The following is a 26,310-nucleotide window of genomic DNA, read 5'->3' on the forward strand; positions in this document are numbered from 1 at the left end:
CGGCTGATGGTGCAGTATGTAGCCACCGTAGAGTGCAGGCCACGCGCTCGCGCGTTCTAACACAGGACCGACCTGCACATGCGCCGGATGAATGGCGAAGTCCTCAAGAGCCTAGAAAATGCACTGCCGAACGTGAGTGCGACCAGAAAAAAATTAACCACACATGCTTTGAAAAACTAGTCTCTGTTCCTACTCTACCTTGACATTGCTGCACGTTCCTCGCGTGATCGCGCGCAACATGCTGCGACTTTGCTGCGTTGGTGGTTCACAAGTGGCTGCTATGCATGTTTTGGCACCAGTCGTAATCACAACTGGCCAAAATTGACACAGTAGCGCCTAAGTGACGCTAGCCTCAGTGCCAGTAGGTGCGTCGTGCTGAGATTGGTTGCAACGTCAAAATGAAAAATTTTATCAGCTTTTTCGGAGCCACGTGCTTGCTCGGAGCCGTCTGGGTTTACAGATTACCGCAACGAGGTAAACTCGGATAATGATAACTATTTTTCCGCCAGATAAGGAGGCCTCCTACTCAGCTTCCCTGGCACACAGACTTGTGACGGGGGCCGACGCCTCCGCGATTAAAAACGGGCAAAAGAGGTCTCGACTCTTCGCGGCTTCTTACGCTGAGCGGATGGCGTGTTGCTATGAAGCATGGTACTCACTACATAGCATAGCTTCCCGGGCTCCACCGCATTATCTGCGAAGCTGTCGCACTCCCAGCTTCCTCTCGGCCCCCACTGTCGGCTTGGAAAATTAGCGTCGTTACTCTTCTGATGTGTGAGGGGACGCGGCGTTGCTCGTAAAGACAGCGGTTACACGTACGTAACTATGATCCCCATATGTAACAGGCCGGGAAGGCGGCAGTTAGAGGTATACGCCACAACTTGCACTGACACACGAACAGAATTAGACGAACTAGTTTCCGGCTGAGCTTCCGGGCTCATGATTTTCCGGTATCAGAGAAAAGAGGCATTGCTCAAAAAGTAAGGTTCTCACAGACGAAACGATTAGGGCGCTTTCTAACATTGCTCGAGCAAGCGCCTTAGGTTTCGCCGATTCTCTCACTACAAAACAATGTTTCAAGCGACCCACATATGCACGTGCGCAAAGTTTCATTTCCTCAGTAATGCTATACTTACTACCCTCTCTTACACAATTAATATTTTCCCGTAAGCAAGCGCGAACCTACTACAACGACGTGACTGCATTAGTAAGCCATTACCCGGGCGATGATTAGGATTAGAGCGAATGTACTTGGCATCATGATGCACTAAAACGCGAATCATCTATAGACGCCCGTTTTCTTAAGAGAGTTCGGAGACGAAAGACGTCTGCCTTAACTTAGGCCGCACTTTTTTGAAGCGTAGGAAGATTACGAGTGCAGTCAGCGCAACCGACAAGGGGGGACACAAGTGGTGACACAGACCAACATGGCCAATCCTGCAGCCTTCTCAAAGGAAGGAGCATATAGCTCGATTCGTGCAGGATCTGTCGGAGCATTTCATCATACTTACCTGCGCATGAGCACACAAGCTTAGCGTGAAATCACATTATACGATTACCCTGATATTGAATCTTGCCCCTACGGCCCAGCTCGAGATATGAAACAATGTTTTCCCGAATTATTTTTCTCGGATGAAGCGGGTCACTGCTTTTATGTAGGAGGCAAAGCTTCTCAAGTTCTCGTTAGAACAAAACACAATCCTTTCAATTCAGTGTTTAATAACTGTCGAACAAAAACTGTCGCTAGTGCCAGCGTTTCGACTTGGGAACTTGCCTTCGCCATAATGAAAAGAAGGCAGTCCTGCATGACGTAGCAGTTGCTATTCATTACCGGCAATAGTCATAGCAATGGCACTATGACAATGCTTCTGACTGACTAGGAAATCATAGACTGTATACTATAAGAATCATTACCTTCTCGGAATCCTGGCTCCAGTAACAACTTTCGTTCGTCTAATAGTGATCGACGACCCACCGACTTAGGATCATTGACTCTTTCATAAACGAACGCGCCTGTCTGCATAACCCAAACCAGAGCCTTGCGAGCTAGCCCTGACTGGGCGTTCAAATATAGAGGCCCAGAAGGCCTTGGTCTGGACAGCCAGGCTGGCAGCGTCGACCTATGTACTCCTAGACTATCGACACCACACCTCTCTGTGGCTCACACCTCTCAGTTTGTGTAACACGTGCTTTTCTCCACCACCACGCAAGCAGCGGAAGTTTGAAATTAACTAATAACTAGTACGGTGAGGGTTTTGGTCAAAGTGCCGTAGGAAAAGAGTGAAGGGTACGTTGCACTGTAGGGTTTTTCATCTCTTTCGATCCGTCAAAATAACAGTGCACATTGTTCTGGACGATAAGGAAACACAGAGACAATTGCATAGAAGAAACAACGTTTCCTTTTATAGAACACATGTCTGCGTATACAAATTATTGCAATATAAACCTATATACTAAATATATAACACTTAAAACGCGAGTATATTTACACAAGTACAAAATAGGTTTTCCACAACATATTTTTTTTTTCATTTTGGATGGGTCTCTCGTCTTGTCACCATCACACTTGTGTCAGAGCGCGCACGTTGCCGAAACGCGGCTGCTGTGTATCGGTGTCAGAACCGGCGTGGCACTTCGTGGCTTCAGGCAGCACATTTCAGAAAGGTGTAGAGAGAGATAGGCAGACAATAATCATAATGACAATCATAAGATAAACATGACACGTCGCAAAAGACAATGAAGACCTTCACATCTGGAACATGAAGATGAGCACGCTAACATAGAAAGTACTGAGAAGATATTTTCTCTACCCGCAAAGAAGTTCCATCAAAAAAAAAAAAAACACATCTAGACATCCGAATGCTATGAACATTGCATGACACTAAGGGCAGCACTACGTGCTTATGAAAGAAAAAATGCGCACGCGCTAGATCTTGGTTAATGGTAGAACACTCAAAAAGTCAGCGTGCATTCGTGTGGTTGGCACCATAGAGTTCCACAATTGTGCACCAGAGGGAAATGTGGCGCTAGTGTCTATGGAAAATGCGACACATGAAGCTTCACACAGCACGAGAATGGGGAGTATTGCATGGATTTTGGTAAGCTTCGTACTTTTGGTGCCGTGTGGCCAGCAGCCGCTTAATCGCAAGACGAATTTGGGCAGAAGTTTGGCAGCGCGACTTCACCACCTTTGTTCTTCAAGGCTGACCAATCCGAATCAACTTCTGAGGTTCACAACTAGGTATTATTTTAACCGAAACAAAGGTGCAAGCAGGAACGCTAGAGTCAAAACTCATGCAGTACGCATCATTTTCATGATGGCTGACCGATTGCAGCGCCATATTTTCTTCTAGCACATATTGTAAAAAAACTGTGGTTGGCATTCTACCGCTTAAGAGCGAACCCCCCCCCCCCCCCCTCCAGTACGGTACAGAATAACTACTTGTACTGCCGCTGACTTGTGAAGACCAACCACGTTCGAGCCGTTCACAAACCGCATTGCTGCCTTATCACAGTCTACACTGCGAACTTTATCACGCGAACGATAAAATAGTGCCAAAGAGAAACGCGTTTTACAAGCGTTAACAAAAATACAGATCTCGCTCTTTTAGCGGCTGGTTTCCGAGCACCTTATACGAGGTGTTTCCGCGTCGCAAGAATATTTACGCCACGACGCTTAAAAAAAAAATGCAACTGCGCAACTGGAAAACACTTTCACTCTTAAAAGCTCTGCATCGCAAGATAATGAAGAATGGCTCTTCGATGTCGAGTTAAAAACACATAATTGGTATCGCGATAAAAACTAATATCACGAGCAAAAAAAAGCGCATACAAAGCAGCGATGAATGAAATGCTCGAAAGAGATGACCACAAAATGTCCAAGTACACACGCGAGGTCACTTTTTGTAGAAATACATAAAAAAGAAGATAAAAGGTATAAAGACATACAAACAAAAAAACAAAGGAAAGCACCAGACTAAACAGAAATGTCTCACTATATGTCGGAAACATCATTCACCTTGCACGTCCGGACGCACATGCATCTTTGGTGAAACCACCTTATTGTGGCAGTTTCTGGTATACTGTAAAACATCAAAAAACTACATAAACTCTTAGGCGCTCCTCCGCGTCTATTTCTTTGATAAGTTGGAACACGAGACTATAGGGCAGCATGAGGCGCGCTATAATATGTTGGTGCCTTCTTTATCACGTGTCGTAGATCAACCACCTTCAGCTAAATCTACTCATTCACTTGAAAGTTTACACATGTGGTTAACTAAGGCAACTAACTACAATTGTTTCAGATACGAGGAGCTGAGAATCTGCCTTTGTGACTTTCAAAGCAAAGATCCCGATGATGCCGCTATCGTTAGCGCTCGCACTAGAATGTATACGCTTACAGCAGAACTACTGACCAACGTGTCCTTACAATGCCACACACGCGTCAGGGTTTCATAGCAGATTACAACCACCACCAGCAGGATCGGGAACATCTGCGCAAGTCACTCATCAGTATTTGTACGCGACTACATAATCTGCGCACACCTCCCCAGGCCTCCATTCACAAGTTTTTCTCAGCAGTACTAATCGCTAGACGCTTATCACATTCTGTTGAGCACAGTCAACCCGTGGGCATTACGCCGAAGCTGCCACATTCACAACGTTGTTCTAGCATATGCCAAACGTATCAACAACCACATTCGCGTTGGCTGGTTCGATTTGTGACGCGACCTTGCAATTAGCTCATTTTGTATTCCATCTGTTTTCCCATAACATGAACAGCGTACATAATACAAGGCTTCGCTCTTGAGCATACTGCCTCGTACACACATTACGTCACACAGCCCTACAAACATTTTGTTTTCTTCGGACAGTACCAAGCTCGAGGGTGAAACGAAATTGTCACTACATTGGTCCTCCAGGCCCTATCAGCCACTTGGTTTTTTACACATTAAAAAAGGAGCACCCGTAGGTAATGCTTAAAAAGCGGTCTGCTTCCTTTGGGCAATTTCAATGTTGTATTTAGGGGAAACGCGTACACGGCCATCAAAGCAAGCTTGCAGGGCTTACGACAATGTCCGCGGCGAACTAATCACTTAGTAGAGAGCGCCGTCGTCCTAATACACTGCCAAAGAAAAAAAATATATATATAACGCCAGCGAGGCTAATGGTGGTGTCGAAAGGACACGCTCTCATGAAATGACTTGCAGTCTTCGATGTCTGAGCACCAACGCCGCTGCTAAAAGTAATTGGGCTAACAGTACGCTACTTTCAAATCTAACACACCCTACAGAGGCAAAGAAAGATGTTCAAATCGGCATGAATACTTGAGGCTTACTGCAATTAGACACCTTGTTTACTACACGAGAGCACTCAAATGAGTGAAACATAATGACACCGTAAATATCGATTATGCGGACTTTTGCTTCCATAGAAAATGCTACCTCATCGACGAGTGTGTGCCTAAAAGAAATATCTGCGTTTCTTCGTGTTCTTTAAGACACACTGAGCGTTCCTGAAGTGTTTCTACTTCCGCAGGACGCTATAGTAAAATAAGCCCGCTTTCTTCGAAACTACGCGTATAACAAGATTCAACAAATTGTTTCTCGAACACCATCCTATGCTGTCAAGTCTGTGAACACCGGTAAATTAATGAACGTAGAATGGGAACTAATGTTGCTTATAGATCGTCGTGACCTGACGAGGACTTATCGCTTCGACAGTCCCAATGTGATCCCCAACGCTGGGCCGTTTTGTCCTATGGCACATCCATATATCTCGGCGCCCTCCCGAGAAGCGCTAGAGTTGGAACGGCTGCCAGACTTTGTCGTTGGGCCGATCGTCCATCATCGCACCACTTCACGGCTCTTGGCTTTCGACTGGTCTATCCGCACGACGGTCAAAGTGTGGGCGGCCTTGTGGTATCCGGTAAGTGCAGCACAGCGTCGTGGATGGTCGGGAACACGATGGGCGTGTTGAACATCTCCAGGATGTCGGAACGCAGTAGCACTTTGTACGTAGGCACTGCGCACGAGGTGAGCAGTAAAAGGAGGTAACTGACACAGTTCCATTCGAAAGAGCGCGGTACAATAACTGTTTTGGCAGAGTAAAACAACTGCGAAAGTAGATTTAGTTATCTCACAAGCCACACAAACTGCCGTAAGCATCAACTGACCAACTAAAGCGCGACGCTATACATATGCACAGATAAATTGGAGATATCTGTCGATATCCGTGAGCAACAGCTGCCAGCACGATTCAGTGTTAAGAGTTGTCTCGGCACAAGCGCTTCGTGTTGCTGCTTACTTTGATGATGCAATTATTGCTAGAACTGTTCTGTACGTCCGAAACGACCTTTAATGTCATTGGCGCTCAGCTGCAGGGCCCTGTGCGATTGTCTCGTCTGAGAAGTGGGCCTCTCATTTTGATCCAACTCTGTGCCGCGGGAAAAATATTGTTACACGCAAGAAGTACACGAAAAGGTTGAAAAACAGGCGAGCCTGGATGGTTCGCGTTTACTTCCACCAGGGGTCTCGAGACAGCACACCCAACGTCGTCTTCCTTCTTCACCTTTTGTCTGAATGTTCATTCGCGCTGTATGCGCCGTGCATTGCAACCGCTCGTGACATTTCCCCGTTGGCAGACGAAGCCCGCCGGGCGAGTCACTCAGTGGTTCGTGCATTGCATAGCTTCATGCGAGCGACGTGCGCCACTTCTGTTTTAGCCGAGCGCCGTCCAGTGCTTGTGAGCCGTGCTATGCGGTAGTTGACCTCACTGAGGCGTTCGAGGATAACGTAGGGCCCGACATAGTGAGCGAGAAATTTCTGGTACAGGCCACGTTTCCGTAAAGGCGTCCAGAGCCACACCTGATCTCCAGGATTGAAGTGAACATGTCGGTGACGGTCGTCATAGCGGATCTTTGACCGGTCTTGCGAGGTGACGGTGCGTAGCCGAGCGAGGCGTCGCGCTTCTTCTGCTCTACAGAGAATCTCGTTGATCGGCTCACTGTGATGAGCAGAGTAGGGAAGCATAGTGTCAAGATTATAGCGTGGTGGACGAGCATAAAGGAGAAAGAAAGGTGAGTAACCAGTGGTCTCATGTCTTGCGGTGTTGAAAGCATAGGTGATGAAAGGCAAAATTGTGTCCCAGTTTTTGTGCGCGGAGTCGATGTACATGGACAGCATGTTGGCAAGCGTTCGGTTCGTGCGTTCCACTAGACCATTAGTCTGTGGATGGTATGGAGTGGAATGGCGGAAGCTTGATGAGCACAGACGAAGGGTCTCTTCGACAACATCCGCGGTAAATTGCCGCCCACGGTCGCTGATTACGATGCGAGGAGGTCCGTGTCTGAGGATAACTTGAAACAGCAAGAAGATGGAAACGTCTTTTGCTGTGGCCGACGGCAGTGCTGCCGTCTCACAATAACGGGTTAAGTGGTCTACGCAAACGATGACCCAACGATTGCCGTCTGTGGATCGCGGAAAAGGGCCCAGAAGATCTATACCAACTTGCTCAAAGGGGGTGCTAGGAGGCGAAACAGGCTGAAGGCGACCAGACGGCGCGTCAGTTGGTCGCTTGTAACGCTGACATTGGGTGCAGCTGGCGACGTACCGTTCGGTATCATTGCGCATCCGGGGCCAATAAAAGCGTTCCTGAGCACGGTAGAGTGTTCTTGTGCATCCAAGATGTCCGGAAGTTGGTTCGTCGTGCATGGCAGATAATACGTGACTGCGAAGGCTCTTGGGGACAACCAAAAGGTAGCGCGCACCGGTAGCCGAGAAGTTCGTCTTATATAGGGCGCCGTCACGTAAGCGAAAACGATTGTCTGCAGCGGACTCCCGCGCGGCCGCGAATAGCGGCTGTAAGCTGTCGTCTTTCCTCTGCTCTGATATGAAGGTATCCATATCCGGAAATCCCGTGGACACAAAAGCGATGTATTCATCAAAGTTGTCCGCGTCACATTCAGTCGTTGGGAGTGGCAGGCGAGAGAGACAATCAGCATCAGCGTGTCGCCGGCCGCTCTTGTAGGAAACAACGAAATCATACTCCTGCAGACGGAGCGCCCAGCGTGCTAGTCGACCAGAGGGATCCCGAAGATTCACAAGCCAGCATAGAGAGTGATGATCCGTGACGACAGTAAAGGGGCGCCCGTAGAGATACGATCGAAACCGTTGCACAGCGAAGACGACCGCCAGACACTCTTGTTCGGTGACAGTGTAGTTGCGCTCGGGGCGACTCAATGAGCGGCTAGCGTACGATATCACATGCTCGCTGTCGCCGACACGCTGAACTAGTACGGCGCCAATGCCAACACCACTAGCATCGGTATGAACTTCTGTCGGTGATGACGGATTGAAGTGGCGAAGAATAGGCTGGGACGTCAACAGTAGCTTTAGCTGCCGAAACGATGAGTCGCATTCCGAGCTCCACTCGAAAGGAACACCTTTTTGGAGAAGGCATGTGAGCGGATGAGCTATGTCAGCAAATTTGGGAATGAAACGGCGAAAGTAGGAGCATAACCCTAAAAAACTTCGTAGCTGCTTCACAGAGCGAGGTGCCTCGAATGCCTCCACAGCTGTTGTCTTTTGTGGATCTGGTCGTATACCTTCTTTGTCGATCAGGTGTCCCAGCACAAGTGTCTGTCGTTCACCAAAATGGCACTTTTTAGAATTAAGCACAAGGCCGGCCTTCCTCAAGCAGTTCAGTACCAAGTCCAGGCGCTCGTTATGCTCACGAAATGTTCGGCCGAAGATCACAACGTCGTCTAGGTAGCACATACAAACTTCCCACTTCAAACCGCGAAGTATAGTGTCCATGAACCTTTCAAACGTTGCGGGGGCGTTACAAAGCCCGAAAGGCATCACGTTGAATTCAAATAGTCCATCGGGCGTTACAAAAGCGGTCTTCTCTCTGTCATCCGGGTGCATAGGGATTTGCCAGTAACCTGATCGTAAATCCACAGAAGAGAAGTAAGAAGCCGCAAAGAGGCAATCGATGGCGTCGTCAATTCGTGGGAGTGGGTATACGTCTTTCCTAGTAACGGCATTTAGGCGACGGTAATCGACACAGAATCGCCACGTGCCGTCTTTCTTCTTCACCAGTATCACTGGAGCTGCCCAAGGGCTAGACGATTCCCGAATTACTCCTTTACCCATCATTTCTTCGACTTGAGCGCTGATGATCTTTCGCTCCGCAGAGGACACACGATATGGTTTTTGACGAATCGGTTCAGCGGATCCTGTGTTGATGCGATGGCGAGTACGGGATGCAGGAATCGATGTGGGGCCGTCGTGCTGTGCAAAGTCGAATATTGAAGAGTGTTTCGAGAGCAGGGCCATCAAAACACGACGTTCATGGTCACTGAGCGATGTAGCTACCATTCCGAGCATGTGTTCGTTTGCGGTGTGCGAGACACTGGTTTGTGCTGTATCCGGTAGTTCTGTAAGCACTGCCATAGGTATAAATGACTCTCCCTGAAACGTAGCAAGTTTTAGGCCTTGAGACAGCACTACGGCTTCAGTGGAGCAATTTAGCGTCCATAGCCCTGCGCATCCATCGGTAACTGAAACCATACAATACGGAACCAACACATTTTTCTTAAGACAGTTTCTATGGACCGGTTCCACCGCAACATCGAACGAAGTACTAACAGAAGACGAACAAACAACAGGAACGCGCATCGCGGATAAAGCGGGCACAACAGTGTCTTCAGAAACACAAAACACACTCTCTTGCTGGGATGATTCTTCTAAGAGCGCAGAGGACACACTTCCGCAAATACTGAGTTCTCCTGTTCGGCAGTCAACATTGGCGCCACACAATTTCAAAAAGTCAATGCCGAGAATTACATCGTGTGTGGAACGCGGAAGCACGGTAAACTCAGTGTTAAAGGTTTGACCACCCAAGGAGACATCCACGTTACACACACCAACCGGGTATAATGAGTCCCCACTCACTCCACGAAAGCTTGTGCTGTGGTCCCAATGAAACATAACCTTGCGTCCCAGCAGATTTTTGAACACCACACTCATGACAGAAACAGTTGCTCCCGTGTCGACTAAAGCCATGGTAGAAACGCCATCAATAAGTACATTAACCTTATTCTTCAGCATGAAGATAGGTGGAGGTATCCGAGTCGGCAGCAAAGATTTTCCAGCGACCTCACCTCCATCGGCCGCGCTGGCTAGTTTCCCGGCGGTGGTGACGCGAAGCGGCGTCGAGGAGATGATGACGTCACACGCCGTCTGGGAGATGGAGATCGAGACGCTCGGAAAGCTGGTGGTGGTGTCAGAGTACGTTCGGAGGCAGGAGAGCGGTAACGGTTTCGATACCTTTCTTGTTCTCCAGAATAGCTGTCCAGAGGGAAGTGACGGCTTCCTTCTTCTCGGAAGTAGCCTTCAAAAGTGGTGTTTCCTGGCCTATTAGTGTCCATTGCACGACCACCGTGTTGCATAAACGATCCCGACTGTCCATTGCTGAATGCCCGACGTCGGTTACAATACCTAGCTATGTGGCCAGGCGTGCCACAGTTGTAACACACGGGCAGAGGGCGAACTTCCGGACGCTGATTGAAATATTCCACAGCGGCCACAGGCTGAGAGTAACTCATCCCCTCCCCTTGGATGTCGTAGGCAGTGCTGGGTCTTCGTGGGCGAACGTCGCGTGGATGCTGATCAAAACGCCGATCAATCGAGTCGTAATGGCGTTGTTCGGTCTGGCCATAATGCGGGTCGTGTCGGTAGCTGTTACAATCCGCAGCATTCACCGAATGCTGCCAAGTAGCCGGAGGAGATGCGCAGACGGCGTCTCGGAAAGCGACGGAGGCGCAACGCGGCACCGCATAACGCGTTTGTTCTTCGTGCCGCAGGAGCTCCTCACGGACAATCTGCCGAATGGTAGCTGAGAGGTCTGTCTGCGGACTCGCGTCAACGCTGGCCACAGTCGTGACATTGGCTAGCCGTCCAAACTTCGGCGTGATTCGGCGAGTTTTCAGCGCCTCGAATGTGCGGCAGTGCCGAATCACGTCTGATACGGTGTTCAGGTTGTCTTTTCCAATGAGGAAGTTATAGACGTCTTCCGCAATACCTTTTAAAAGGTGTCCCACTTTATCTTCCTCGGGCATTCGAGAGTCGATGGTCTTACACAGCTTGAGAACTTCTTCAATATATGTCGTGCAAGTCTCGCCGATCACCTGAGCTCTCTGAGCTAAAGCTGTTTCCGCTCGTTTCTTCTTAGTGTCCGAGTCGCTAAAGCACTTCTTCATTTCTTCAATAAGACTGCTCCATGTAGTAAGCGTGTCGGCGTGGTTTTCATACCAAACCAGGGCCGTGTCCGTCAAATAAAAAACGACATGCCTGAGCTGGCTGGCCGGGTTCCAGTTGTTGCATTGGCTTACCCTTTCGTAATGGGTCAGCCATTCATCGAAGTCTTCCCCTGGCTTTGCTGAGAACGGCCGTGGCTCTCGGTAATGCTGATACAGCGGTGGTCTTGCCGAGGCATTGCTGAGGGGGTCATTTTGCTCCAGAGACATGTCGGGGCGCGATGGCGAAAGTCCGGCAAGGCGACGGCTTCTACGAAGTTCTGGTGCTGACGGCTCCGTCGTAGGTCGTGGGAGGTACCCAGCACAGCTCCACCAAATGTTACACGCAAGAAGTACACGAAAAGGTTGAAAAACAGGCGAGCCTGGATGGTTCGCGTTTACTTCCACCAGGGGTCTCGAGACAGCACACCCAACGTCGTCTTCCTTCTTCACCTTTTGTCTGAATGTTCATTCGCGCTGTATGCGCCGTGCATTGCAACCGCTCGTGACAATATGGCGGCACAGAGTTAGACGAAGGGGTAAGGCCATTTCTCAGACGAAACAATCGCAAATGTCGAAACGGCACGTGCGACGTACGTCGTATGTCGCACAAACGCCACAAGCAGCTAGGAAGAATAGAACCTGTTAGTCCCAAAAGCAGTCAAGGAAATTTACAGCAAGCAAGATATCAAATGCATTACAAATGCAGACGCACCTAAGGAAAAGGGCAGGATTAGGTTAGTGCCATAATGCGCGCATAATTCTCGATGCTCAGCACTTTGTTTTCAAACTAGTAAAAGCTAATGCACGCCACATGTAAACGCATTAGCAGTTGAAACCAATAGGTTTTGTTTGTTTTCACGTCGTCGAAAATGTGTATGTCCCGCAGGCAGAGTTATTGTAATCTTGTGTCTTAGGAACTGCTACCGACATGTCACCTCAACGTAGCATTGAAACACACGCGAATGTAGGATGCCTATGCTATAGAAGAACTGGCAAATTTAGCTTCCAGAAGACTGCTCTAGAAATCTTAGAGACTGCACAGTGTAAGAAGCTCGGCAAAGAGCACAAAACCTTTGCAACAGTGACCACATCTCACCTGAACAACAAGCGAAGTAGACGACGACTTGGGAGTCTCTAAGCTCTTTCAGTATCTGCAAGGAAAGATTGCAAATGCACACAGGTATTTAGATCGACGAACACCGGCAAGATAAGATTTAGGTGCAGGTAAAAAAGAACTATCACATATTCAAAGCTAACAGCCACGCTTAAAGAAGTACACCTTCAGCAGGGCATCCTACAGAATACTTACGGCTTAGAAATTTCTAACAGCCAAGCGGCAGAACTAAAGTAATCAAAATACACTGTTGAAGAGGGCCAGAATGTAATCGTGAATGATGAATACACGAATGCATACCCTTGCTGTTAGGGCTCCTTCAGCGATAACAAGCAGGCTTCTCCCCTGGCAGAAGAGAGTGTTCAAGCTATTGGGTGCACATCACATTTGCGTTGCCAATCCAATATTCTGTGATCACTCGGGACTTGATGCGCGGCGCGAATATATCTTATCTGGTGGATAATACATACAGCTAATTGCCGTCAAGTATTCTACGTGATGGCACTCACCTCTTTTAGTGTTTCGATTCCCGAGGAGTCAATGTAGACGCAAGCCGAGCAATCCAGGATGACAGCCGCTATGGAGCCTTCATCGGCAGCGTTGTATTTGCCTTGGTCTTCGAGAAGACTGCGCGTTTCACTGCAATTTCATAAGAAAAGCGACGCATACATGAGAGAGATAGAAATAGCCTCTAATTGTCCAGTGGACGACTATCTCAGCCCCGCGAGGGGTGGGTCATCGCGATGCTGTCACACATCACTACGGATACGTGAGAATGCTTTCGCACTCGTATGTCTGTTTCTGAGACTTTCTGCCCGTAACATATTGTCACGTTACAACGTAACTGTAAGCTGCAGATAATGGCACACAAGGACGTCAAACTGATTCGAACAACGGCAGTATGTTGTTTTTCTCTGCACGCGCATCTTTGTCCTCTTCTGAACAGCGGCACATACAAGCATGCCAGCATCTGTGTAAATAATACTTGTAGAACTTGTACAAGTGGCATTACCCCCCTTCCCTAAGGTCATCGTCCCGATGTCATAACATAATTGCCAGATAAAAAGACGTACGATAAGCAGTACACAAGGGTATGTTCACAATCACTGTAAGCCTACTCAAGGGAGTGTGACGAATAGTCAGCGTTGGTAAAATGGTTTCATCCTCGAAACATGGACGACGTGTCGCTGTTGTGAACGGCGGGATTGACGAGCCATGTCCTCGTCAAGAACCTCGTAGTTCACTTCGCTGAGACGACGGAGAACTCTATAGGGACCAAAATAGCGGCGTAACAACTTTTCCGACCGGCCCCGTTGTCAAATAGGAGTCCACAACCATACTCGTTCTCCGAGTTGGTAAGAGACATCGCGACGACGAGCGTTGTACCGCAGCGACTCGATGCATTGTTGCTTATGGATTCGTTCGACTGCAAGCTTATGAGCCTCATCTGCCAGTCTGATAAATTCGTTCGTCTTGACACTAATCTGGTGTCTGTCTCGTAGAAGCATGGCATCCAGCATTGTAGTGACCTCCCTGCCGTGAAGCAACCGGAATGGTGTGAATCTAGTTGTTTCTTGCACAGCGGTGTTGTAAGCGAACGTGACGTAAGGGAGGATGTCATCCCAGTTTTTGTGGTCTTGGTCAACGTACATGGATTGCATGTCGGCGATCGTCTTGTTTAGTTGCTCTGTAAGGCCGTTGCTTTGTGGGTGGTATGCAGCAGTTTTTCGATGTACTGTGCCGCTAAGCTGCATGACGTCTTGTATCATCCGGGCGGTAAAAGCTGTGCCACGATCAGTTATGACAACTGCTGGTGCTCCATGTCGGAGGACGATGTTTTTCATAAAAAAGTGGGCAGTCTCAATGGCGGTGCCACATTGTAATGCCTTCGTTTCGCAGTAGCGCGTCATGTAATCAGTAGCGACAACAATCCAGTGGTTGCCGTCACGAGACTTGGGAAAAGGTCCGAGTAGATCCATGCCAATTTGTTGAAACGGTTGTGTCGGAGGAGCGACGGGCTTCAAAAAGCCGGCTGGGCGCTGATGTGGTGCTTTACGGCGCTGGCACTCGTGACACATCTTCACGTAATGCTTCACGTCTCGACTGAGCTTAGGCCAGTAGTAGTGTTGGCGAATCCGGGCCAAGGTACGTGTGAATCCTAATTGGCCTGAGGAAGGCTCATCATGACAGGCGGACAAGACATTGGCTCGTAACGCTGGGGGGACAACGAGCAGGTACTCAGTCGCGTAAGGGTCGAAGTTTCTTTTATAGAGGATATTTCTGCGGACGCAGAACGATGATGACGAGTGGGCGAATGCTGGTGGTGGATGCGGCGTACGGCCTTCGAGATATTCGATGAATTGTGGAAGCTTGGAATCGTTCTTCTGCTGTTCAGCCAAGTCGGATACACTAACGGCGCAGAGAAAACGGCCGTCGAGATCGTGATCACCTGACGCTGTCTAAAGAGGAGGTCGGGAAAGGCAGTCCGTGTCAGTATGCTTCCGGCCAGACTTATACACGACTGTCAAATCAAACTCCTGAAGGCGTAAGCTCCACCTGACCAGACGTCCGGAAGGGTCTTTAAGGTTCGCCAACCAGCAGAGCGTATGATGATCGGTAACAACTCTGAACGGGCGACCATACAGGTACGATCTGAATTTAGCTATTGCCCAGACAACAGCTAGGCACTCCTTTTCATTCGTTGTGTAATTCGCCTCCGCAGATGATAAAATCCGACTCGCATAAGCAATAGGGCGTTCGACGCCGCCTTGTCACTGGACGAGGACTGCACCATGGCCGATGTTACTGGCGTCTGTGTGTAGTTCAGTGTCGGCATATTCGTCGTAGTGTCCGAGTAAGGGCTCAGACTCGAGACGCTGCTGGAGCTCGGAGAAAGCGCGTTTGCTCAAGGCCCCACACGAAGGGAACGTCGTTTTTTGTCAGACGAGTGAGGGGTTCGGCAATGTTTGCGAAATTTTGCACGAAGCGTCTGTAGTATGCACAGAGGCCTAAAAATCGACGCACATCACGTTTGTTGGTAGGTGGCGGAAAATCTGCGACAGCCAATGTTTTGTCTGGGTCAGGCCGAATACCATCAGGGCTAACAAGGTGACCGAGTAACTTTATTTCGTTGTAACCAAAATGACACTTTTCTGGTTTCAGTGACAGGCCTGCCGTGCGAATTGCAGCAAACTCAGATCTAAGTCGCTGCAAATGCTGCTCAAACGTTTGGGAGAAGACAACGACGTCGTCTAAGTAAACAAGGCATGCTTCCCACTTGAGACCGGAGAGCACTGTATCCATCATTCGTTGGAATGTCGCAGGGGCAGAACACAGACCGAAGGGCAGCACCTTGAATTCGTACAGACCATCAGGCGTTATGAATGCTGTTTTCTCTCGGTCGCGTTCATCAACTTCGATCTGCCAGTAGCCACTGCGTAAATCCATAGAGGAGAAGTATCGGGCGCGTCGGAGGCGGTCTAGTGAGTCGTCGATGCGCGGAAGTGGATAAACGTCTTTCTTTGTGACTTTATTGAGTTTGCGGTAATCGACGCAAAATCGGAGAGTGCCGTCCTTCTTTTTTACTAGTACGACGGGGGACGACCATGGACTGTTCGAGGGTTGGATTACGCCATTTTCGAGCATGTGCTTCACTTGAGAATGTATAGCCCCCTGTTTCTTTTCTGATACTCGGTAGGCGTGCTGACGTATGGGTCGCTCAGCATGGTCAGTGACAATGCGGTGCTTTACGGTTTGCGTTTGTTTTATCTTGGATGTAGGCGACTTACACCAGGCGAGATGCCGTCCTAATAACTACCGCGTAGGCCTTTAGACAGGGAGCCGACGACGCGGCCTCCGGATCACCTCGGATAAGCGCTCCTCGTGAGCGCAGCTGAGCGGTGCGGGACATGCGAGACTACAGTTCATTAAAAATGACAGTTTTTCTTGGGAACCTTCAACGCAAAAATTTTGGTCTGTCTGTCTGTCTGTCTGTCTGTCTGTTCATTTGTCTGTTCGCCCACCCTTAACAATACCGGGCATTTTAAACAGCAGCAGCGAATCAGCTATCCCAGACGACTGACCCCATCCGCAGCGCCCGCCAATGTTGCTCAAGGTTCAGCATTCATTTTGTGCGATTATCCAATTAAAAAGCAATTATCGTGCATATCTGAGACACCATAGCAACACGTATATACACTGTATGAGCGTCTTTCACTATAAAAGGTATACATTAGTTATTCTAAGGACCGTAGCGTTTATCACGCAACGCTGACCATCTAAGGCTTGCACGGTGAGGGAAGCGTTTCCAACGCTTTGCTAAGGCGACACGGTGGTGGCACCTACCCTTCGCCTTGCATTCTACACCTTGTCACGTCTGAGAGGGGCGCACAGACCAGTCTCAGAGCCACGCCTTTTCTTTTAAAAGATAAGTGCCAGATAGCGCTCATGTCTCACATGTGACGTGAGTTGGTGCGCTTGTTCACCTCTGCTGCACAGTCGAGACACTCTAACGCAGCGCCTCCAGAATACCATTCACCGATTTACTTGCGCAGAACATCAAATACATGTTTTGTTCAATCTCTCCAGATGCAAGACTATCGCCTTTTGACGACATTTGCAGATTAACATGCAGATACAAGACCAATTTTTTTATTGGCGTACGTACTGTATATATACACGCAGTTTGCTATACACGTAGTTTGCCAATCAAGACAAACGCACGTCTAGCGCACTGCTTATCATAAGTTCACAAGAGAAACCTACTGTCGTTGTTTAGGTGCACACTCACTAAAAGTTGTCACATAATATTTGTGGCCCTGTGCGCGCTATACACCATCAGCGATAGCTATGGGTCATATCCTGTTACCTGAGCGACGACCCTGCGTAATATTATATGAACTACTTAGGGCGGAACCTGCACCCTTATCGCCTCATACCATCACCTACCCCTCAAAAGTTTTCTTACTGTGATAGGACATAGTATTGCACCTTGACGACGACCATAACTGCAATCTGAGCACGATTGTATCAAATTTGGTAATTTGATGCTGCTTTGCTTTTCTAGTAGACCCTGCCGAAGCCCCAATTTAAACAGCTTCTCTGGAGTAATCATCTCATGTGTTGCATGCGAATGCCAAAGTGGCAGAAATTAGCAATTCTCACGCATATCCTCGTGTTCACGGTCACAATCTTTGCATTGCAGGAAAAATAGCTCAATGCCTACCCTTTTTTTTCTTTGAGATTGTTGTAAAAGCTAACTTTTTTTTTTTGACGGGTGGACGAAGCACACTGAGGCATAGAACAGTACTTGACCATTGCGCAGCACTAGATCGCCATGGAGACATAGCGTGGTAGGTTTGCATGTCCACGTGTTGTCAGAACCAGAGCCGCGACGGTTATGCGATCTTCACTGACTTCAATGGCTGCGCACATTTAACAACGTGGCTTGCATCGTCTGTCAATGAGACACCGCGACGTTTCGCTTGCTGTATCTACATGCTTGTAGAAGCTGGAGAAAAACACACTCATTGAAATTCCAAAACACCTGAACTGATCGATATCGCACGGCAGAAACTGAAGATGATGAGCGAGCACACTCCCACTTATTTAATTTCACTTTCTGACCAGCAATGCGGTCGGCGGCATCTGCGTGCTTATCGGCCATCTAGAAGGTTTTCCGGCCCTGTCGATTTGGCTGCAACTAACGCAATTTCACTATTTCATTCCAAAACATTCGTTGTGAGCGTTATAGTTGACCCTCGCCAGGCTGTTCCCGCCCGAAGCAGACGATCCGCAAACAGGCGCAGTGGCTGCTGCAGCACGGTTGAGAGTGGATTTCCCAAACTGACGTCACATGCGAGAGGGCGCCACTTCTAGATTTCGAGGCCAATGCACAGACACATACCAGCGAAACAACCTATCAGAACTGAACCTTTCAGAAACCATACTTGCGCAGAGGCATCACACAGTGTGCAACCCGTCGTGGTACAGCTAAGTAGCTAAGGTTGCGTTCTGTCGAGCTCAAGAATGCAGAATTGACTCGTCTACTTTGATTCAAGTTAATGTTACAGAACCACGGGCGGTCTAAATTTATCCAGAGTCGACCAGTATGGTTCGGATCATAATAAAATAGTGGTTTTGGCTCCTAAGAATAATTAAATTATTTAGTTATATAACAGTACAAGGAACTTACTCGCTGTTGCCGATGATGGCCTCCATGAGACTGTTCTTGAACACGTCTCTGTTGGCGAAGTACAGCGCCGAGCTGAAGTGGAAGATTTTGACCCGTGGGATCTCTTGAGCCTGCGAAACGTGAAGAATACCACATAAAGTTAAAAAAGTTTGTTCGCGATTGGAATAGACTGTTGCATTTTTGTCCAATGTCCAATACCATTTGCAGAGACAGCACCATGCCAGCCTAGCAAATACCACTGTCTTGTTGATATCAAAATTAGATCAAATCATTTTCGTTTGGAGATTAACACTGGAGGTCAGTTATGGAGGATAGTCACCCACTATCATGAAAAATTTTTTTGAGAAGCCTATGTCGAATATCGAATTCGCCGATTCTATATTACGATAGCACATTCGCACTTACACGCGTAAGAGTGCACGTCTATTTGGAATGAAGCAAACTTGACAGATTCATAGCACGGCGTCAATTAGGTGTAGCTCACCTTTTTATATCGTTTAACGTCCAGGTATATGTCCGTGTCAGGAACGTTCCCCAGAAAAGACACGTAAGGCCTGTAAGGGAAAAGGACACTGATTGTGCGTGTTGAAGTGCCGGCGTTGAACATAAGTACTGTTACGAATTGGGCACGGTGGTTGGGCTTATAGCAATTAAAGCAAACAAAGTTGGGGGAGGGTGGCATCTGCCATTAAACGAAGAGCTTCACGAAAGAAGCAAGGAAGAGTAGAAAACGAGGTTCGGGGCAGACTCGCGACCGGATTTCGTTCAGAACCTCGCTTATTGCTTAAAAGTGTAAATTTAAGGGCTTGCTTTTTTATTAGGCACAATATTAATGGCATCTAACAGAAAATAATGCCGAAGAAAATACAGACGACATTATAAGGAGTGACTTCGATGTAAAATGTGAAGAAAGAGAAGTTGACGAAAAGACAGCTTGTCACTGGCGGGGGCTGAACCTGCGACCTTCGAATAATGCGCCCGATGCTCTACAACTTAACTACAGTGGCGGTCATCCCCCAGTCCACTTCACAGAATATACATGTTCATTTAAACATGGGAGCTTCAGTCAACGCCACCTCTTGCAATTGCGACGTCTGTGGAGCAGTTTTCTGTCTGTTTAGAGTCATGTAGTGCGCGATATTATTACGAGATGGCAGCTCAGCAAATTATTCCTCATATGCTACCTCAAGGCATCAAGTCTGCCAAAACGCGATCCTCGGTCCCTGCCAGTGTTCACTTTCTTCACATTTTTACATTACAATCACTTCCAATAACTTTCCCTGTACTTCCCTTGGCATTATTGTCTGTTAGATGCCCCTTTTATTGTTTAATGATGCATGACCAACTCAGCCAACAACATGTATTATTGAACTGGCGCCTGTGATAAGCTAAAAAACTATACCGCAAGCAACGCGGAAAGTTGGGCAAGTTGGTAACAGTTGATTTTGATCCAACTTCGCAGTGGGTAGATACACGAAGAAAGGAGAAACAAGACAAAGAAGCACTGTGCTTGTTTGCCTCGCTCTTTGTGTGTGTGTGTGTTTCGTCTAACCATGCATGTTCGACCAAAATAAAGTTATACGGTAGTTGAGAGACTCTGACGAGAGGAACAGCGGTCTACATTCGCGAGCATACGTAACAATGTATCACTATAGCGAATCAGGTTTAAGACGATTCCCGCAATCACGCAACACTACGTGCAAGCACAATTAACAGGGAACGCAAGATTGAAGCGCTATTTGAACTGCTGGATCATATAGTTCATCGGGTCTTAATGATAATATCAGTATATTCAGACCAAGCATAATTAAATTAGGAGCCGGGAAATTTTGTCTTCACATCGGACGTATCGAACTCCTTTAGCTGAGAAGCAATTATTTTAAAGGGAGACGAAATAGAGACTTTAAATTGGTCTAACGATAAATACTTGCGAAAAAAAACTCCCAAGCATTTCCCCGAGGGTGAACATGGTTAAGTGGGAATGCACGGGGTGATGCTATGAGGGGGAGTAAAGTTAAAATATGTTGGCGACGCTGATATCGGTGTCAGTAACGCGCCTTATATGCAGATGGTAGCGTTGCCTCCGGGACATCCATCGCACGACCCGCTCTCGACAGGAGACTGAGAGAGAAGGCGGGCGCACGAGAGAGAGGGGTGCGCGCGCAGCTGCAGCGAGCGAGGAGAGCAGAGGAGCAAACGAAGGGGGAGGGGGACTATCAGCGTCGCGTCCGTGGCTTATTCGGTAGAGCATCGCGCTGCGGCCCGCCAAGTCCTCTTTCTTTTAAAGATAGAGAGAAGACTGCGGACGCCGCCGACGACGGTGGATGGTTTGGGGTCGCTTATAAAGTGTATTCACACTTAAAACTTCGCCCATACATGCCTTTAAACTGCCACGTTACACCTTTAAACTGCCACGTCGTCTGACGTCACGCCTTTCTGCTTATCTCCCCCCCCCCCTTCCAATCAGGCTGCACTCGCTGAAACAATGTTTTGGAAGGTTTTAAAGTTCAGTACAATTTTTTTATTACGATGAATTCTATATTAATTGAAGACGAAAGAAATATATGCCTGAGCAGACTCGTTCAACATGTCCGACTTCACAACTAGGTCGTGCGAAAATTCCAGAGCAGACCTATCATCTGCCCCTTATTCTACTGCGCGACAAATAAACGTAGCATGTTTAAACTAAGCTGGCAGCCTGGTTCCTATAGTTTTATGGGTCTCTAGCTGCGCAATCAGTGCACACGGCGTATGCGCAGTAAGAACTGGAAGCAGCAAACTTACACCAGCGTCCTCAGAATGACGGTGACCACGGAAAAGCCGATGCCCGCGGCGATGCCGATGTCGATGTCCAGTATAACGACAGACGTGAACGTGATGATCCAGGTGAGCTTGAAGAAGAAATGAAAAGAAACAACTTGAGCGATGGAAAAGGTGCAGGTTAAATCACGTTTATATGACGTAGAATGCAGATTTCAATAAGCCAAAAGGTAAAGGCGTCATGCTAACAATGCTCTGCACTCGTTCATATCAAGAAGAATTAACTACTTACAGCGTCCAGTCGTGACACTTTCCACGTGTTGACGCAATCTTTCACTTGAAACAACATCCCTTTAAGGGCTACAATGATGACTGCCGATAAAATGCACTGGAAGAAAGAAGAGCAATGATACCATAATGAAAATACGAAGCTGTGATGGTGATGATAATTTTTTCAGAATATACATGTTCGGACGTGCCGTCGAATACAAAAAAAAAATGCGGGAAGAAAGCCGCTGTTGCAGAAAGACGACGAATCACTGGCAGTGACTGCATTGCAGCATTTGTCGAGACGCCGGACGATGCAGTGCCATTTACTCACGAAGCAAGTGTGGTTTGCTACGTAGGCCTTGTGAACAGGAATAAGGCACCTCACACAGACTGACCAACGTGTCGATAGGCAGACTTTCCTTGTCATGGCGCCTTGTCATTTTTTTCGCACGTAGTCAATGTGATCATGTGATGTCAATAACAATAAATCACAGGGGAAAGGATTGTGCAATGAAAGGAATGGCGCGAGCGTGGTCACAATGATTTCTCTCACTAGAGGCCATGTCTGTATCTACGCTCACAGAATTACTGTGCATGTAATGGGTAGCATATGCAGAAACTTTATACGCCAGTAGAAATGCTACAGGCAACTTTGAGGAGCGCATGTCGAAGTTTACGAACTAGCGACACTGCGTTTGCACCAAAGCCATGGTTAGGGCGGCACCACATCACGGTCTCTAGAAAACAAAGAAGGCGTTAGACAATGAAACTCACGTTTGGCAGTGTCCTGAAGAGCGGCCCAGCCACTACCATGACAATGATGAGGATACCGGACGCTATTAACGCTGAAATCTGAAGTGGAAAGCGAAAAGTTTGAAAGATGTTACAATAACACGAATCATTCCTTAAAATCAGCATTCTTGCTTTTTGACTGTAAAGGCTGTGATCTCAGTCCCAACACAGTGTTTCGATATACGAAAATGTGTGCCTCACGCTCACATGCATCTTTTTAAAACGCTTTTGCACAAGGTGGTTTCTCTGTGGGAAGCTCATTTGTGAGGCGAAGCCTACTTTAGTTATTTTCTTCGCGTTAAGTGCAGGCATCGTCATACACAGCCCAGATTATCAAAACGTTTGAGCTTGAATAAATCAATAGAAATGATTATTCTATGTGCTCGAAAGCGCAACTATTATCGTCAAGGGAAAATTGGCACTGGATGAAAAAATACGATGCGTGTTCCAGCGCTCTGTACCACACTATAGAGTTTGCGCTCGAGGTGATGCATACAGTGGGCCTCGTCACGCAAAAACATGCGAAAGCACAAATACGGCTGTCGATTGGCTAACGTCAGCTTATTTTAAACTGCACTTCCACATTTAGCAGCCGGCATTTTCATGCTATGTACACCAAATGTTTTTTCTGTAGAAAGCGTAACACACACGTCACGTACGTGGTGATGATAACTGCAGCATTACTGTTAGTGCATCCGGTCATTTCATAAACGGACCAAGCAACAACACTGACACGAGATAGCATAGCACATACGAACATACGTGCTCAGGTTTGACTATGTACTCTTTGTTTTTTTAGGAGGCAGGCCAACCCATTGTTGCATAGCGAATGCTCTACAATTCACTCTACGCTATTGTCCAGCCAAGGGATTTCCGGCAACAGACGCCGCTATTTCTCGTGTGGGAGAAAAAAAGAATAGCATACTTCGGTATTAGGAGCGATTGTGAGCACAAATGGTTACAATTCACAGCACTACAGTGAGTGTCGTTTATATTTTTGTGCAGTTCACTTACAATAGCAACGAGAAGCCTTTTCATTTTTTCCTTAAGTTTATTATGACTTTGCGTTCATTGTCCTCATACCAGTCTAAAGACAGCTGTGTTTATATTTGTGTACACTTAACTCACAATTCTGCTTAATCTTGGAACCACTGTAGATCAATATGTACTAGTGCGTTCTGTCCTATAGTACTATAAATGCTTGTTGGTGTGTTTCTTATGCTTTGCTGCCAGGGTAGCATGACATAGTCAGGCGTTTACTCAGCTTTCAGTCATCTCTCCCCTAAGGCAGAATGCAAGAACGTTATCATGAATCAATCAATAAATTATTTGTAGAAAAGTGCACAGACCCCTTAGCAGGACCAACAACGGTGCGACCGATTCTTTCTTTTTCACAGGAATGCAGCTGCAGTACACACAGCTTGAATGTAAATAGAGATAAATTTCCACGTTTTTTCTCTCAGTCCCGAAGAATTAAAATTTCGGTGCCCATCCGTCGCAAAATAGCATGCTATAACACGCGGATACGACAATTTCAGTTTCTTTTTCTTTTGCTAAGGGCTCGCACACTAGAAAGTATTATATTTCGAAACATGAGGTCATGATTGGCCTCGAAATTTCTAAAATATAACCACTAACAACGGCTAACATTTCCAAAAATGAGAATTTCAGATACACCTTGGCAATTTCAGATACACCTTGAGCTTAAGCTATAAACTTTCTGCCTGGATAGGCGAAATAATAGAACTGCCATGACGCTTGATTGTCGGAATAGGTGCCTATTCGTACTGTTAAGAGCTGTGCAGTAAACGTCTGTGCATGATAAAATGGCTTGTCTTTCAAAACAGCGTTAAGCAGTACATACACACACACACGCCAGCGCCCATTACCTGCGTCTGGCCGCCGGCCTTCTCTTGAACGGAACTGCGCGACAGAGACACGGCGCAAGGGTAGCAGCCGAGAAACGACGTGATCACATTGGCCGCGCCCAATGCATTCAGCTCCTGTGAAACAAAAAATAAATAAATAAAGCGAGGACAGAGTAAAGAAAGCGGCATGTACGATGAATCATAATGGCTTGGATTATTAACCCAATTTGCAATTTTCTCATCGAAAGAGGTCCACTAATAAGTGAAAGCGTCGATCAATAATTATCTGCTATGTGGAGACTCCATTTCTGAAAATTAGTATTTCTCCACTGCTGTGATACTATAGAAGTGCGTAGACGATAATGATGAATCACAGCCCCAAGACTTCATCTCATTTTCTGCCGGGTGAGCAGCATTGTGCAGGTGTAACACTAGCGTTGTAAGTTATTGTCGGTTAGTAACCTTGATTATGATTCGTCACGATGAGCTGTAAAAAACGGCGATGCATTTAACTGATGTCCAGTTTACCTCACCGTGTCGTTCTTGAGAAACCGTATGACCTGTTTGCGAAGTTTAACGTTCAAAGCTCTTTAGTTCAATATCTAAGCCATAGCCGAAGAAACAAACACTGGCATAATTCCCACCGCCCGTTTCATGTATATTGTTGATTTGGGAACACTCCAGACACTTGCTCTCAGGTAATGCAGGAGTTGGTAGAGCATACGCGTAATGAAGATTGCGTGTTGTATGACCGCCGGTGGCAGTTTTTCTTTTTTGTTTCTTGTCCACTTTAATCCACCTTTGTACCATAATAACCACCCTTTAACTACTAGGAACTGCAAATCGCACATGCATGCTTCCCTTGGCATCCAATAAGAAACGGTCCCTTTGACCCATTATTGTATCATTCGATGCGAGGAAAATGGCGAAAACAAAAAAAATACTACATATGTCAGACACGGGCTTCTGTACGCACAGAATTTTCCAAGTTGATAGATCCTATTATCATCCAGTCCTGCATTGGCTGTTCCCACGTCTTATACAATAAACCAAAGGCTTAGCCAGCACGTGAGTGGGACGGGGGTACAAACTTTCTTGAATCTAAAAAAATTTTTGCTTTCGTATATAAATGCACACAAACAAATACAGGAACTAACATACATAAACTATGGTTGACACTATTCCCCTCTCCCCTCCGCCCTCTTCTTGGAAACGTAATTCTGTGTACGCCTGACGATAGTTATAGCGCGAGAACAAAACGACGACACAGAGACAAGAAGGACACGAAAGACACGAGCGCTAACTTCCAACTGAGTTTATTGCGCAAAGCTCGAAAATATAGAGAGGAGACAGTAACCATGTGATAAAAACCATATGGCACAAAGAGCAGAACATGAGTAAAAGAAAAACAAAAACAAAAAATACAAAAACAAATTCACTGAAAAACGGCAAGGAAAAATCTATAACAAAACGAAACAGAAAGGTAAAGATAATATAACTACCTGCCCGCACCGAAACCTTCGAGGAACCTGAGTTGCTTCTCGGACAGAGCACGGAGGGAGTGCTAATACAAGGCACCTGTTCGCGTGCCATCTGCGCAGCCTCGACAATGACTCGGGTGCGTTCATCTCTGTGCTTGTACAGCGTCGCTGTGCATTTGAAGAGAGGAACACAATTGCACTCAGTGCAGTGCTGAGCAAGAAAATCATCTTTCCCGTTTTTAACATTGTTAGCGTGTTCTCTCAGCCGATCGTTCAGACACCTTCCAGTCGTTCCGACGTAACAAGCACCGCATGAAAGGGGGGGTCCTATAGACAACTTCCCGGGAGCAGGCCGCATACCTGTTTCTATGTTGAACTCTGCATTCTGTTGATGACTGCGTTTTCAGGGTGTTTGTATATTTGGTGAGGCTGATTAATTTGAATGGTGCCGAGAACAGGACACGAACTCTAACACGTTTTCCGATTTTCTTGAGCCTATGTGATATCTGGTGTTTGTATGGAATCACGGC

General features: G+C 47.2%; 1 protein-coding gene across 9 annotated transcripts in view; it reads right to left on the reverse strand.

Annotated features, from left to right (window-relative positions):
* Positions 1 to 2,381: 2,381 nt before the first annotated feature.
* LOC119174263 (prestin) overlaps positions 2,382 to 26,310 on the reverse strand; it is a 269,359-nt gene continuing 245,430 nt past the window's right edge. For all 9 annotated transcript variants that reach the window (XM_075883088.1, XM_075883092.1, XM_075883090.1 and 6 more), the window contains 9 exons: positions 24,321 to 24,434; positions 22,414 to 22,491; positions 21,662 to 21,757; positions 21,394 to 21,500; positions 19,094 to 19,163; positions 18,610 to 18,719; positions 12,926 to 13,055; positions 12,399 to 12,453; positions 2,382 to 6,024 (listed from right to left, as the gene is read on the reverse strand). In XM_075883088.1, coding sequence (XP_075739203.1) covers positions 5,900 to 6,024; positions 12,399 to 12,453; positions 12,926 to 13,055; positions 18,610 to 18,719; positions 19,094 to 19,163; positions 21,394 to 21,500; positions 21,662 to 21,757; positions 22,414 to 22,491; positions 24,321 to 24,434 — 885 coding nt within the window. In that variant the 3' untranslated portion in view covers positions 2,382 to 5,899. The remainder of the gene's footprint in view (positions 6,025 to 12,398; positions 12,454 to 12,925; positions 13,056 to 18,609; positions 18,720 to 19,093; positions 19,164 to 21,393; positions 21,501 to 21,661; positions 21,758 to 22,413; positions 22,492 to 24,320; positions 24,435 to 26,310) is intronic.

Source organism: Rhipicephalus microplus, unplaced genomic scaffold, assembly GCF_043290135.1.
Source record: "Rhipicephalus microplus isolate Deutch F79 unplaced genomic scaffold, USDA_Rmic scaffold_15, whole genome shotgun sequence".
NCBI classification, from domain to species: Eukaryota; Metazoa; Arthropoda; class Arachnida; order Ixodida; family Ixodidae; genus Rhipicephalus; species Rhipicephalus microplus.